Raw genomic sequence first — 16,625 nt, forward strand, 5'->3', positions numbered from 1 at the left:
ATCTAAAAGAAGACATATTTTAGTTCAACATAAATAACTTTTAACAGTTTTAAGATAAACGGACTATTTTTGGGTAGTAAATCATTAGTAGTATTCATGCAAATGTTGAGATGCCATCACTGCTAATACAGGGTAAACTCCATCAGAAATAGGGCTTGGGGCTGGGTGGCTCAGTCAGTTAAGCGTTTGACTCTTGGCTTCAGCTCAGGTCATTATCTCAGGATTGTGAGCTGGAGCCCCTTGTTGGGTTCTGCCACTCAGCACACTGAGATTCCTTCTCTCTCTCCCTTTCCCTCTTGCTCTCTCTCTCAAATAAATGAATAAATCAAAAAAACAAAACAAAACAAAACCAGAGCTTGAAAGTTTTATTTTCAAGGTCTATGGACCTCAATACCATGAAGCCTATGCATAACTCCTACATAAAAATTATGAATAAAGCAAATTCTTTTATCTCATTCAACATGATACTCCAGCAAAATATGAGTGTTAATATGAATGAGGGCAGGCTAGGGCTCTCAAGTGGGCTTCAATCCAGCTGAGAAAAACCCCAGTGAGCTCTCTTTAATTCCAACTCGTGATGTAGTATAAAGCTTTAACGGTTTGCATAAAGATTATTAGCCATAATGAGAACATAGGGACTAGAAAGAGGTACCTGCTTTTTATTCAGAATTCAAAGTCCTCTACTGCATAAAGATCACATGGTTACATCTACTTCCCAATTATTTATTAAATCAAAACCACAAAATTTATTCAATTTTTTTTTTTTTTTTTTTAAAGATTTTATTTATTTATTTGACAGAGAGAAATCACAAGCAGATGGAGAGGCAGGTAGAGAGAGAGGAAAGGAAGCAGGCTCCCTGCTGAGCAGAGAGCCCGATGCGGGACTCGATCCCAGGACCCTGAGATCATGACCTGAGCCGAAGGCAGCGGTTTAACCCACTGAGCCACCCAGGCACCCAATTTATTCAATTTTTTAAAAGATTTTATTCATTTATTTGACAGAGAGAGAGAGCGAAGAGAGAGGGAACACAAGCACAGGCAGGAGAGGGAGAAGCAGGCCTCCCGCTGAACAGGGAACCCAATACAGGGTCCGATCGCAGGACTGTGGCATCATGATTGGAGCCGAAAGCAGACGCTTAATGACTGAGCCACCCAGGTGCCCCGATTCCATTTTTCATCATCCACTCCTAAGCTAACATCATGACATAAAGAAGGCTGGGATTTTAATAGATAAAACCCACAAATTTTTTTTGGAAAATTTTTAAAATTTTTATTTATTTGATAGACAGAGATCACAAGTAGGCAGAGGCAGGCCAAGAGAGAAGGGGAAGCAGGCTCCCTGCTGAGCAGAGAGACCGATGCGGGGTTCGATCCCAGGACCCTGAGATCATGACCTGAGCCGAAGGCAGAGGCTTAACCCACTGAGTCACCTAGGTGCCCCCACAAATCACTTTTATTAACCACTTTGGAACTACTGTGTGAAATTCATTATTGCTCAAGATTTGCAGCTTGGGGCTCTGTTACTTAAGTAATCTGATCTCAGACCCACCCCCCCTCCTTTTTTTTTTTTTTTTTTTTTTTTTTTTTAATGAGGAACTAGGTCCCAAGCTTGGGTGTTCTGAGAACTGAATTCTGGATTCCAGGAACAACTGTGTCCTGCCACTGATGCCAGATTTATGATCCACCTGGACCAGCTCTGCTTATCAAAATACAGAATTCTTGTCTACTGCTTATGGTGGTTCTTCAAAGATGGAAGTTGCTATTAATAGATATATCCTAACAGAGAGTCTCAGAAGCCAGTATCTGAGTGTCAGTTACAGAAAGACAAAAGATACTGCCCAGTAGAATCTTGATTACCTTAATAAAAAAGATAAGGAATATTCTCAACAGGGATAACCTAGTAAAAAAGCAGTATCTAGTACATAAGATACTCTAAATTCTCAGATGAGACATGAAAAGTACATCAAATTGGAAGCAGCAATCACAGAAAGTAATTTTTTCTTTCTTTGGTAGTAAAATGTTTTCATCCTTCATAACCAAGCCTCCATGACCTACACAGTGCTAATGGAATATTTCAGGTTCTGTCCTGTCTACAGGGGTTATTTTCAGCCCTGGCTCTACCTGTCTGACCTGGGAATCTCTTACAGCTCCCATAAAATCCACCACTTCAAGGTCTCCACAGCTGTTCAAGCAACGTGCAGTCCCATAAAAGCAACCAGAGTGCATAGTCCTCAACTGTGGATCCTGGGAGACCAAAGGACGTTTTCAATACTGAACCTGTTTGGCTTGCACAACAGTCAAGAAAACTCAGCAAATGCCAAGCTGGTTAGCTTCATCTGATGGAAGCTGCTGAAAAGGTCTTCCATTTGGAAGCATTTATCAGTTTTTTTGGTGTAACAGCTACAGCTGTGGGCTTTCTGAGTGTGAACTGACATATGTAAGCCATGAAATACCAGGGACAGGGACCATCTGCAACTGATTGTCTCACAGGCTGCGACTCAAATGTAGGAGTAGCAAGGGACAGAATTTTCTCAAGGCCACACACTGGCAAAAAACCCTTTTGGCTGACTAAGATCTTAAAGATATGAATAAATAGGACTGTAAGATTGTGTTCTTTGCAGCTGGGAGCTTCAGCACTTTCTGCCCTAATCATTCAAACGTTAAAATGAAAGTTGTTTTATTTTATTTTATTTTTTAAAAGATTGTTTTATTTATTTCACAGACAGAGATCACAAGTAGGCAGAGAGGCAGGCAGAGAGAGAGAGGAAGGGAAGCAGGCTTCCTGCTGAGCAGAAAGCCCGGTGTGGGGCTCGATCCCAGGACCCTGGGGTCATGACCTGAGCCGAAGGCTGAGGCTTAACCCAGAAGTTGTTTTAGAAGAGACATTCAAAGAAAAAACCCAAGAGACATTTTTGCTAAAATTCATCCTCCTATCTAACAATCCTTATGTAGGATTTAAAGGCGACAGATTGATAACAAACACCATATATAGGAAAAACCCAATTCTTTATCCATAAGTTTACCTCCAAGGCTCCTAATTATAAAGTGGTATAGAAGGAAAGAAGAATTTTTATAAAGGCGCTATCAGACTTTCAGGTAAAGATAGCAGACTGAAAAATCACAATGATGATTTCCTTCTCCTAAAAGAAATTCTGCCATAATTAAAGAAAAAAAATTTAAGGGTATAAATTATAAAGATAAGGTAGGAAAAAAATACAATAGCAACGAAGTCTGGGTGACTGTAAAAGACATGGATTAGCAGCACCACAATTCTCAAAGACTCAGGACTGGCAGCATGTCTGGAACTGTATGGGTTGGACTGGGGGGATGCAGGGCGGGAGTGCCAAAAGAAAGAGCATTAAAATGCGGTTGTAGTCCCAAATCCCCACCACCACCACTCTAAGCTACCTTAGCCCCTCAGCGAAAAAATAGAGATTAATTCTTTTAGAAGATAAAATACACGGTACTTTGAAGGGTGTCAGGCATGGCTGAGGGGTGGTGGATTCAGTGAATTTATGCATAATGAATGCTGACACTCTCCAGCCATCTTTCCCAATTTAGCTGCCAGAAAGCTAGCAGAAAGCCTTTATATTCTAGACAAGAGAGTCAAAGATAATTTTTGGAAGAATTAAGCCAGCCCAAGAAGATAGACATTTAAGTACTAACACAGAGGATTCCAGTTGCCCTCAATGATAAGTAAAATGGAGCTCTGGTCCTGGGTCTCATGGTTTAGAAGCCATACTCTGATCTTCCTCTGGCCTCCCCGCAACTCATGGACAGAAGAATCATCAGGACCAAAGGGATATGCCCAGACAGAACACACAGAAGCTCCTGGCAGACAGACCCAACACTGTTTTCAGGGCCTGCTTGAGATACTTCTACTAATCATTTTTCCTGAGGGTCAGTTAGCATGCCCTTAGGTCCAAGGAATGACCAAAGGGTAGAGATAGGATGAAGGCGACTAGAATGTGAAAAACGTTTCTCCACTTACACTCCTGAGTGGATAAATGGGGAATTTTAGTAGAGAACCAAATGGAAATCCTAGAGGAAAGTACAACATGTGAAATGAAAATTATAGTGGATGAATTTAACAGAAGGCTGTAGTGTACAGAACAAAGAGTTGGGATACTTGAAGATATATCAATAGGAATTATCCAGTAAAAAGAACAGAGAGAACGAAGACAGTTTCAGTGATGAGGGACAATATCAAGTAGTCTAACATTTGTGTAACTGGAGTTCCAGAAGAAGAGAGATAATTGTGCAGGAAAAATTTGAAGAAATAATGGCAAAATTTTCCCAAGTTTAGGAAAAACTATCAACTTACAGATCCAAGAAGGTCAGTGAACCCTCAGCCTGGTAAACACAAGGGAAACATCTAGGTACATAATGGTTAAACTGCTGAAAACCAAAGATATTAAGAATAAGAGAGGGAACCCACAGATCAGCACCATCCAAGAAAACTTTCTGTAAAGGTGGAAATGTTCTGCTTCCATAATGCCCAACCTAGTAACTACTAGCCACATGTGCACCTGAAATGTGACCAATGCAACTGAAGAAATGAGATTTTATTTTAATTAATTTCAATTTATATAGCCACATATGGCTAATGCCCATTATAATGAACAGTGTAGCCAAAGAGAATTATGAGATATCAAGCCATCATAATATGTGCACTTTAGTGATTCAAACAAACAGTAAAAATAGAAACAAAACAGTTTAAGATATGGAGGTAACTGGAAACCTAAACACTGGGTATTTCATGTTAAGGCATTCTTATTAATTTTTTAATGGGAACAACAGTTATTGTGGTTATATTTTTTAAAAGAAACCTGCTTTAAAGATATATATATTGAAATTTCACAGATGAAATGGTATGTCTGAGATCTGCCTCAAAATTAAATGGAGTAGGGCTACGGACGGGGTATACATGAAAGAGTACTAACTATAGATGATCACTGAAGCTCAATGATGGGTACGGTATACAGGGACTCATAACACTATTCCGTTTACTTTTGTAACGTTAAGAATTTTCCACAAAAAGTTTTTTAAAAGTAGAGCAAAAGGAGAAAGATGGAAAATAAGAAGGTAAAACAGGGATTGGCTCAGGAGGGTCAACATCCAAATGACAAGACTTCTAATAAGAGAAACAGAAAATAAAGGGAGATCTACAAATTTAAAAAAAAAAAAAAAATCCCAGAACTGAGGGCTACAAGTTTCCACTTTGAAAGAGCCCAGTGAGTACCTAGTACAATGGATGAAAAGGCTCATACCTCGAGGGACATCATTATAAAATTTCAGAATATGAGAGATAGAGAAAGGAACTTATAAGCTTTCTTTTTTTTTTTTAAGATTTTATTTATTTATTTGACAGACAGAGATCACAAGTAGGCAGAGAGGCAGGCAGAAAGAGAGAGAGAAAGAGAGAGAGAGAGAGAGAGAGAGAGAAAGAAGCAGGCTCCCTGCTGAGCAGAGAATCCAATGTGAGGCTTGATCCCAGGACACTGGGATCATGACCTGGGCCAAAGGCAGAGGCTTTAACCCACTGAGCCACCCAGGCGCCCTCTTGTAAGCTTTCAATAAGAAAGAACATTAGCGCAGAAAAAAATCAAGAATCAGAACCACATCAGACTAGAAGGAAAATGATTCCTAACCCAGATACACAGAAACTGTCAAAAGTATGAAGTAGACATTTTAGAACATGTGAAACTTCAAAAACTTTATTCTCTATATACCCATTCTCAGGAAGCTACCAGAGGATATTTTTCATCAAAATGAGGAAGTAAACAAAGAAAAGAACCATATAATAGGAGACCCAGCACTGAAACGAGTTGAAAGCAATGAACTTCAGAGTGATGATGAAGGGAGATCCCAGGATGACGGCCAATCTTTCACAGATAAGAAAATCAGTCCAGAATAGAGCAGGTCAAAAGACTCCAGAAGGGACTTCAAGAAAGTGAAAAGTGAAAAGACTCCTTGGAAGGGTCTGATCTCATGGGAAGTTGGGACTGAATTATAATTAAAAACACAAAAAGTTAAGCTAACAAGAAGGGATAGTTATTAACAGGTAAGTATGCAACTACTTACAAAAAGTTTTATGGAGAAAAAAATAATTACACTTTTTAGCTCAGCTTTGAAGTATAGTCCTAATAATGTAAACACTGCGGGTGCCTAGGTGGCTCAGTCTGCTAAGTGTCTGACTCTTGGTTTTGTTTGGTATGATCTCAGTGTCATGAGATCGAGCCCCACGTTGGGCTCCCTGCTCAGCAGGGAGTCTGCTTGTCCCTCTCCCTCTGCTCCTCTCTCTCTGCCTGCCTCTCTGCCTACTTGTAATCTCTGTCTGTCAAATAAATAAATAAAATCTTTTTAAAAAAATTTGTTTATAGGGGGTGCCTGGGTGGCTCAGTGAGTTGGGACTCTGCCTTCAGCTTGGGTCATGATCTCAGGATCCTGGGATTGAGCCCCGTGTCAGGCTCTCTGCTTGGTAGGGAGCCTGCTCTCCCTCCCCTTGCCTCCTGTCTCCTTGTGATCTCTTTCTCTGTGTCAAATAAATACATAAATAAAATCTTAAAAAAAAAAAGATTTAAATTATTTTTAGGGTGGCTCAGTTGTTAAGCGCCTGCCTTCAGGTCAGGTCATGACCCCAGGGTGCTGGAATCAACTCCCACATGGGGCTCCTTGTTCAGTGGGGAGCCTGCTCCTCCCTCTGCCTGCTTTGCCTGCTCATCCCTCTGCTTGTGTTCTCTTTCTCCATAAAAGATACATAAAATCTTTAAAAAAAAAATGTTTATAAAATCATGGACAAAATTAAAACCAATGATCTCATAAGGGTGTATACAGCCCAGTGAGAAAGGAAGCCAAGCAGCTGCGGGAACTTTACAGCATTTGTACAAAGCCCAGGACAAACACAAGTTATGTTGTAGTCTATTGTCTTTTTGCAGACACTGACTTGATGAAGCAGTCACTTGCCAGGTGTCAAGTTTGAAGAGGTATATTGGGAAAATGTTTCTAAGCAACGAATACAGATGAAATGAAAGTCAAGGATATCAGAGTCAGAGACAACTCCTTTAGAAGTTAATTCTAATTTAGACATTTGTTAATGTTTTTTGTTTTATTTAAATAGAGGGAACCAATTCTCTTTTTAAAAGAATAGAATTGTATGCTATAAATAAACTCAAAATCAGATCCCACCAGAGGCAAGCTAAACTTCATGTACTGTTTATAAATTGGATTCACAAAGGCTTTAACAACCAACATCGGTACAGTAGGAGACATTTTCTTGGCTCACATCTCTACTAGGTACTTAATTCTTGTCTCTAACGTAAAATCTGTTTTACATTTTAAGAGAGAATAGTGTCTTTTCAACCTTTGAATAGCATTTCAGACAGACCAGACAGACCATAAGCAAGTAAGTTATTTGATGAGCACTGTAATAAAACATTTTTTAAAAAATATTTTATTTATTTATTTGACAGAGATCACAAGTAGGCAGAGAGGCAGACAGAGAGAGGGGGGGTGAAGCAGGCTCCCTGCTGAGCATAGAGCCCAATGTGCGGCTGGATCCCAGGACCCTAGGGTCATGACCCGAGCCTAAGGCAGAGGCTTAACCCACTGAGCAACCCAGGCGCCCCTAAAACATTTTTGTATTAAGTTCTACACGACAGTTCTGGCAGCTGGGTTTATTTGTCCTATATATTGAAAGGAAATTAGCCAAAATAATTTAACCCACACTGCCTTCTGAATTTCATTTCCTCAAACTCCAAACATTTTTTCCTTTCCTGATTTTATGGTCTGAAGTAGAAAAGCACTAATTTTCCCACATGAGTTCCTGGGTTTAAACACTATGTAAATATAATGTTTAAACACCAATCAATCTTCACCTGGCTTCATCTGGATCTTTATGATCTAAACTTGTTGGAGTTAATATCTGATTCTTTTTGTTTATACTGGGACAAGGGCAGAATGGAAGCTGGTATCTAAAGTTAACCACCCCCCTTAAGCTAGCCATTACTTTCAATAAGCACCAGCAGACATTAAATAGAGCTGCCCGTAGAAGAAAATAAGTGTTTTTCTTTTAAGTTTTTGCTTATTTTCTCCCTGGGAGATGTCACTTTATGAGTAAATAGTCATAATTATGACATCCTTGAAAGAAGATGTAAAATCTTTAAAGGTCTGTGTCCTGTAACTTCAAGTTTGCAAAAACAAAAATTTACTAGTCCTAATCAATACTTCTGAAGGAAGGATTTGAACTAAGACTCAACTACTCTTATGAGGGTTCCTTATTCGGGATGCTCATTTCACTGAAGGAGAAATGGAATTACAGATAGGAAGGTAAGCTGACATTCATTTATTTATTGATTCCGTTTTAAAAGCAGAAAAATTTGCCCTGGTTTCTGTGACCCAAATTCCCTTTCCTACTTCTACAGTAAAGCACTCTTGCATTCATGCTGACTGTCCTCAAATACTGTGCTGGAGGCTCTGTGGGCCAACAGGAGGTTAGATTTCAATGCAAAAGGAGCAGGTGTAGATTTGGGTTAGTTCCTTACTTCAGGATTCTGTGCTGGAAAAGCCCCTTAGTACACTGCTCTCATCATAGTAACAGCCAGTTCCATCTACACAGTAATCCTGTTTTGTTCTTCTAGTCTGAGCCAAGTTCTTTCATGACTCACTCATCATTGCTCCAAATCATTACACCCTTTGCAGAGAAAGAGGCATCCACTAACTGGCAACAAGGTAGGGAACTGGTGAACAGGCTTGGTGTGCTGGTATTTAAACTACTGAAAGAACATTAGTCTTAACTCCAAGTAACTGCACTGGTGATGTCTCACCATCAGTACTAGGATGTACACTGCTATTTCCAGAAGATTGAGCAATGGTATCCCACTTGTCTTGACTGGAAAGTGGAAGGTTGATATTTTTCTTTAATCATTTTTAACATATTTTATATTTTTAGTCTCATTCAGAATATTTATTTCAAGTTCTTGGTGGAAAGGGAATACTCATCCTCTGTCTGCTGTGTCTTCTGTCTTTCACAGCACACCTTTCCCTCTTTTTATGGTTCAATTTGTGAGCTGTTTTTTTTTTTTTTTTTTTTTTTTAAGATTTTATTTATTGATTTGAGAGAGTGAGCAAGCACAAGCAGGGTGGAGGGGCAGAGGGAGATGGAGTTGCTCAACCAACTAAGCCACCCAGAGGCCCCTGTGAGCTTACTTTCAAAGAGATTTTCTTTCAGCTGGGAGTTCTGATGGCTCTGAAGTTTAGAGCTGTTGCAAAACCAGTTGTTTTGCCAGGTACCCTGAGTTTTACCAGCCCTGGACCAATTTTACGTTAAATTACTGGTGTGGAGAACGCTCTATCTACATATCTTGTATAAATTTAGACTACATGCCCATATATTATGCCATGTACGGCTAAATATTGGGCCGTAAGAGGGCATACAGAATACTTGCCAGAGAGAAACTGCCTTACTGGAAACATTCTTCCCAGTTTCCCTTCCACTGTGGAAGTCACCCTTCCAGGGTATCAGCTCTGTGCAGAGACCAGTTACAGTTCCCAATCTCAGGTGGACCCAGGGTTGTCTCTCTTGTCCTTACAAGAATTTAAAATCCCCGCGCCTGGGTGGCTCAGTGGGTTAAAGCCTCTGGCTTTGGCTCAGGTCATGATCCCAGGGTCCTGGGATCGAGCCCCACGTTGGGCTCTCTGCTCAGCAGGGAGCCTGCTTCCTCCTCTCTCTGACTGCCTCTCTGCCTACTTGTAATCTCTGTCAAATAAATAAAATCTTAAAAAAAAAAAAAACCCCACAACAGCTAGGGATTATATCTGTCTTAATAACCCTTTGATACTGCTACACTTGAGCTTATAAGCTTACTAGTCTGCCTTCATTTACCTGAATATAAGCTTGAAAGGCTTATATTTCAAAAGAGAAGTTCAAAACAGATGAAAACTGAGTGAAACTCTCAACTAGTACTTAAGCATTCTAAAAAATTCAGCACTTTCAAGATCAAGAGGCTTCTGCAGACCTGATAAAGTTCTGAGCTCCAGTAAGACGCTGCTACTTACAATAGTTATGTGCTAATAGGGAGCCTTTAAATCCAAATAACCGTATTTGTGGTTGTGTGTTCAAAGACAGCCTCTACATAAATCTGTTCTCATATGACAAATCTGCTTCAAAAGTCTTTAGAAAAAAAGGTTTGTAAATAAGTAATACATCTTTACAAGTTTCTAAATATTTGTTAAGTAAAAGAACGAGTAACTTCCTATGTCAAGGTATGACTTTTTTTTTTTTTAAAAGTAGGCTCCACGCTCAGCATGGAGCCCGGTGTAGAGTCTGAACTCACAACCCTGAGATCAAGACCCATGCTGAGAGTGAGCTGGATGCTTAATGGACTGAGCCACCCACATACCCCAATCTGTTTTTATTTTTTTTTATTATTTTTTTAAAAGATTTTATTTATTTATTTGACAGACAGAGATCACAAGTAGTCAAGCAGGCAGGGAGAGAGAGGAGGAAACAGGCTCTCTATGGAGCAGAGAGCCCGATGTGGGGCTCAATTCCAGGACCCCAGGATCATGACCTGAGCTGAAGGTAGAGGCTTTAACCCACTGAGCCACCCAGGCACACCCTGTTTTTATTTTTAAATTAAACTCTACACCTATCGTGAGGCTCGAAATCACAACCCCAAGACTGAGTCACATGCTCTGCCAAATTAGCCAGCCAGGCACCAGAGTGACTGTTTTTTTTTTTTTAAATTAAAAAAAAAGGGGGGGGGGCCCGGGTGGCTCAATCATTAAGCAAACGACTCTTGATTTCAGCTAAGGTCATGGTATCAACCCCTGAGCTGGGCTCTGCTAGGCATGTAGACTGCGTAAGATTCTCCCTCTCCCTCTGTCCTTCCCCTGTGCCCTCTAAATAAACTTTTCTCCCTAGTTATTTCAAACCTGAATATTCCATGACCAAATCTAATATGAGGAAGAGAGAGGGGCTATTTTTTACATAAGTGAAATAAAACTGGAAAGGTATCAAGTTGTACCCCTTCAGTGAAATAAAACTCTAACCTGTAGGTTATTCAGAGGTTCCATCTTCATGACTGGGCCCAAGGTGTTGAGAGGCAGGGAGACGTCAATGCTCTGGTTCGGCATCAGTGGTGTATGGATGGCCAGAGGAGTGCTAGGGATGACACCAAAGCTAGGAAAGTGGATGAAAAAATTCCAGAGGTTAATCAGGAGGCAAGCTTTAGCCACATCTTTGGGTTCCAATGATTCATTGCTAGATTTGAACATAATTTTCAATAAAATTAAGTGGAAAAAACAATGGAACTAAGATGCTTAATTCTAATTTGCTGTAACACTGATTACAATATAACCCATTTACCATTAAATGGATTTGAGGAAGGAGAAAACATTCGTAAGTACAGAACTGCTTTGCTAGTTTCTTATGTTTCATACCACTAGAGAGACAGATTTAATAAGTTTCTTCCTCTCTTTTTTTTTTTTTAAGAACATCTTTTCTTAGAAAATCCTTGGGAGAAAGAAGACTTAAGAATACACATCCTGTAAAGTACGATAAATTAACTTTACTCCATAGCTTGATAACCTGCCTCAGCAACCCAGAAGATTATTTACTGGTAATTCTAATTTTCTTTTTGTTTACCAATATAAGCCACAATTACTGGAAAAGAGACAATGAAAGTTAAGCAAAATTCACTGGCTTAGACAATCCAAATAACTAGGACAAGCTGGTCACTTTCTAAGCCTAAGGCAGGGAGTGTGTACCTACCAGTTTGACTTCATAGAGAAGCCTAATAACAATCAAGAATAGTAAAGAGATGGGAAAAACCCGATTCTGGAGTTACATAAATAACAAATACATATGAGAGCAGACATATTTTGGTTTGGCTTTTGTGTGTGTGTGTGGTGTGTTTTTTTTTTTTTTTAGCAAGAGTGGCACTAGAGAAAGCGAGCATATGGGCAAGCAGAGAGGAGGAAGGGGCAGAAGGAGAGAGAGACTCTTAAGCAGGCTCCACGCTCATGACCCTGAGATCATGACCTGAGCTGAAATCAAGAGTTGGACACTTAACCGACTGAGCCCCCCAGGTTCCCTAAGAACAGATGTGTCTTATGTACAAGAAATACAAGAATTTCAAATAGATGGAGCATAAAGGGAAAAGTAGACCTACAGGTGTAACAAACACACAAATGAATGATATAAATTTATATTGAATTTGTGTTCTAATTAGCCTCAGGAAGGAAGATGGGACTATAACATTTATAAAGTAACTATAGAGTTTATACAGGTAATACATATAACTATAGGGTTTATATAGGTAATTATCTTTCAAGAGTCATAGGATGGCAGAAGAAACATTTTCTTTTTCTTAACCTATGCTTTGGAATATCAAAATGTAGTAATAAAGTGATCCTGAGAATAATTCACGACTCATTTTGGTGTAATATTTATAGATCAAAAAACCACTGTGCTCTTTTGATCCTGTTCTCATGGTCAGCAAACTCTATCTGAAGGCAATACTGGGATAGAAACATGACAGCAGCTTAGTTCCTAATCTTCGAATTGCTCCTCTTGGAAATGATACAGAAAAAAACAAAGAAAAATTCCTTGCAAAAAATTCTCTACCTACAGACAAAATGATTTATCTACGTAGAAAACTGTAAGGAATCTACAAGAAAGCCACCAGAACTAATAAGGGAATTTAACAAAGTTGCATAAGTTCAACATAGAAAAATAAATATTACTTCTGTATTAATGAGAATGCTATTTTTTATATCATCAAAACTACGACATACTTAACTCTGATGACAGACATGCAAGATCTATACAAGAGAAATTATAAAACAGTGCAGAGAGAAGTTAAAGATAACCTAATAGAAAAAGCAAGCTGATGGATTAGAACTCGGTATCGTTTGATATCAATTCTCTCCCAAACTGATCTACACTCTCAAAATCCCAGCAGGCAAAGGACCTAGAATTGCCAAAACAATTTTGAAAAAGAGCAAAAGTGGAGAGTTTGTACTATCTGATTTCAAGGCTCACTATGGAAAAAAAGAAGTTCATTTTGACTCTCTTTACACCACATTTAAAAATTATTTCAAAATGGATTATAAAAGTTAGTGTTAGAGCTAAATCTATACCACTTCTATTAAACACACACACACACACACACACACACGAAAAAAGTTCTTTGTATCCACAGGCTAGGCAAAGATTTCTTAGAACACAAAGCGCATAAGCAATACAAACCTTTTTCTTTTTGAAAGACACTGTTAGGAAAATAAAGGCACAGAAAATATTTGCAAGACATATATCTGACAAGGATTTGCACCCACAATATATAAAGAACTTTTACTACTTGATAATGAAACTAAAAAAAGAAAGATCTGAGCAGATACTTCACTAAAGATATAATGGTCACTACACTGATGAACAAATTACTCAATATCATTAGTCATTAGGGAAATGCAAATCAAAATGAGAAGTAAATTAAAATGCAAGTCACTATAAACTCCTAAGAATGGCTGAAATTGGTAAATAGCTGGAAATAGAACTAGTCTGACAAAAGGAAACACAGACTTCCTAGATAAGTGATTTCTAATGTACCTAACTTTCAATCTAAGGTATAAAAGTTATTTCCAAATGCCTAGAAATAAGTAAGGCAATCACTGATATAAGTTGTTACTGACAGATTTTATTAAATCTGCTTAAAGGTCCAATTACTACTTTATCAGAAACAAGTGTGATTATCTTTTTTATGAATAAATGGACCTGCCATCAAAGTCTAGCAGGCAGTTTCCTGAAGCATGATATTTAATATAAAACAGTGATGTTTCAGAACTACAGAAAATCAGTATTTACATCTTCATGGTCCCTTCCTTATTAAGGCAAAGAATTCATTGCTAAAAGCAGATCGCTTGCCTACATTACTTAGCTAACAGGTGGACAGACTATGTTCATCAACCAATTATGTTCATTTTCCCCACCAAAATGTGGGCTTTGGATACTCATCTGTTTTGTTCACTATTCTAGCCCCAGTACCTAGAATGTCTGGCACATAGATGCTACAACATTATTTGTTGAATGTATAAATGCATTTCAATGAAAACTTTTTGTGTGTGTAAATGGTTTATTAAAAACTTCCTAGTCCTAGAATCCTTTAAGAAGGCAGTAAGTTCTGGTTTCCTTTTTTTTTTTTTTTTTTTAAGATTTTATTTATTTATGCAACAGACAGATACACAGTGAGAGAAGGAACACAAGCATGGGAGGGGAAGTGGAAGAGGGAGAAGCAGGCTTCCTGTAGAGCAGGGCGCCTGATGCTCGGCTCAATCCCAGGACCCTGGGATTGTGACCTGAGCCAAAGGCAGATGCTTAATGACTGAGCCACCCAGGCGCCCCTGGTTTCTGTTTTCCATATGGATGAGTTTCCCAACAAAATTTCGAGGGCCTCCAGAGTGAAAGCTGACAAGTGAATAGACATGCAAGACCAGCTCTCACTCTACACCCAAATGTGCCAACATGAGAGTTTTAAACACATTGTTAAAAATGGAATATTGGCAGGCATCTGGGTGGCTGAGTTGGTTAAGCATCTGCTTTTGTCTCAGGTCATGATCCCAGGGGCTTGGGATGGAGTCCCACATGGCACTCCCTGCTCAGCTGGGAGTCTGCTTCTCCCTCTGCTCCTCCCTCTGCCCCTCCCCCTGCTTGTGCTCCCTTTCCCTCCCCCCAAAATAAATAAATAAAATCTTAAAAAGATCATCTCTCTCACTCTTCCCCTATCCCTCTTCACCCTAATAAATAACCAAAACAAATAAAAAAAAAAAAAAGGGAACACTGGCTTGTTGTACACAAGGCACATTGCTGTTTCATGACCAAGCTGAGGACTCAGACTTCTTACCTATTCTTGTTAAACTGGATTGCAAAGTCTGTCATGTGTTGCAAAGCTTTGTTGGTGAAGTTCATTTCCATATAGATGTGCCCTTGGCGGTGAGTAAATGTTCCGGAAATCTCCAAGCCTTTAGCTTTTACTGCAGGCAGCCAGACCTAAGAGACAGTATAGAGCCAAGTGGAACCACAAACGATTTATCTCAATGCTATTTATTTTGATTATATAAAGATGAAATTAAGATTTGGCTTCTTCAGGCAATTATGGTGATTTTTATACTATATCAAGTCAGATGCAAAAGGCTCTAGATATTCTCTGAATTTTGAGATTGTTCTCAATTTAAGAACCAAACCAAACCAAACCAAACCCACACAAAAACCGTCTATGAAAAACCTGGCTAGTTCTCCATCGTCTGTTCAACTTGGTCATTTTACTGCTTGACTACTGCTACCAAATGTATATACAAGGAAAAGAGAAATTCCAATGAGTACAGTGTGTTTTTTTTATTAGCCCCTCTGGTAAAAAGCTTAAAAGGGAGGAAACTGAATCCACTAATGAAAATAGCATGTCTGTATCTTTGAATACTTCTTCTTTTTTTTTTAAATCATCACTAAAACCATTATTAGTAGTCTTAAGGGCAAGGGACTTACATATATATGTCTTATGTGTATATATATATATTTTTTTTTAAGATTTTTTTTTTTTTTTTAAATTTGACAGAGAGAGATCACAAGTAGGCAGAGAGGCAGGTGGGGCAGGGTGGGGGAAGCAGGCTCCCCGCTGAGCAGAGAGCCCTATGCAGGGCTCAATCCCAGGGCCCTGAGATCATGACCTGAGCCTAAGGCAGAGGCTTAACCCACTGAGCCATCCAGGCACTCCTCTTACGTATATTTTTAACTCTTACTACAGTTTCTGGTAAATAGTACTTATATGTGGCTTAAGTAATATGAATGCCTGTCTTCTCTATATAATCCATTATTCATCCTTGACCCTAGAACCTGTGATAATCCTGGACTATATGAGTTAATTAAAAAAAAATCCGGGGGCACCTGGGTGGCTCAGTGAGGTGTATGACTCTTGATTTTTGACTAAGGTCATGATCTCAGGGTCATGAGACTGAGCTCCAAGTTGGGCTCTGAGCTTAGTAGGGAGAGTGCTTGAGATCCTCTTCCTCCCCTCTGCTCCTCCCACTCTTGCTCTCTAAAAATAAATAAATCTTAAAAAAAAAAAAAAAAACCCAGGAAATTCATGAACTGTTCTAACCATCTAAGACAAAATACCAAAACATCAGTAGGTGGTTGAATAAATATTAAAACATATTCAGCCATGCCAAAGACAAAAAGGAAAGGAAGGAAGAAAATGAAATCAAACATCCACAAGATATTTTTCATCTATCGGAGGGTAAAAATCCTAAAAGTCAATAATACTCAATGGAAAATTTAAACAATGTGGCACTTTGTACTGTGTTGCTGGAAATATAATCTGATGTCACCTTTTGGAAGGTAAGAGGATAATGTCTATTTTAAAATGTTTAAATGATCAAGCACACAGCAGGTTTACCTTATAGCCATACTTACAAAAATATACCAGGATAAAAAATATCTGTATACCAGGATATACATATGCAAAGATGTTCACTGCAACACTGTATTAACAAAAAAGGGGAAGGGAGGTGGTAGGACCAAGCGAATAACCTGTATGTCTATCAACAGGAGAATGATTAAATAAGTTGTGGCA

At 38.9% G+C, this 16,625-nt stretch overlaps 1 protein-coding gene across 2 annotated transcripts in view; it reads right to left on the reverse strand.

The window, feature by feature from the left end:
• AP2B1 (adaptor related protein complex 2 subunit beta 1) overlaps positions 1-16,625 on the reverse strand; it is a 126,636-nt gene that overhangs the window by 27,293 nt on the left and 82,718 nt on the right. For both annotated transcript variants that reach the window (XM_004747126.3, XM_004747125.3), the window contains 2 exons: positions 14,901-15,046; positions 11,053-11,182 (listed from right to left, as the gene is read on the reverse strand). In XM_004747126.3, coding sequence (XP_004747183.1) covers positions 11,053-11,182; positions 14,901-15,046 — 276 coding nt within the window. The remainder of the gene's footprint in view (positions 1-11,052; positions 11,183-14,900; positions 15,047-16,625) is intronic.

Source organism: Mustela putorius, unplaced genomic scaffold (genome assembly GCF_011764305.1).
Source record: "Mustela putorius furo isolate JIRA1106 unplaced genomic scaffold, ASM1176430v1.1 tig00003962_pilon_pilon_pilon, whole genome shotgun sequence".
NCBI classification, from domain to species: domain Eukaryota; kingdom Metazoa; phylum Chordata; class Mammalia; order Carnivora; family Mustelidae; genus Mustela; species Mustela putorius.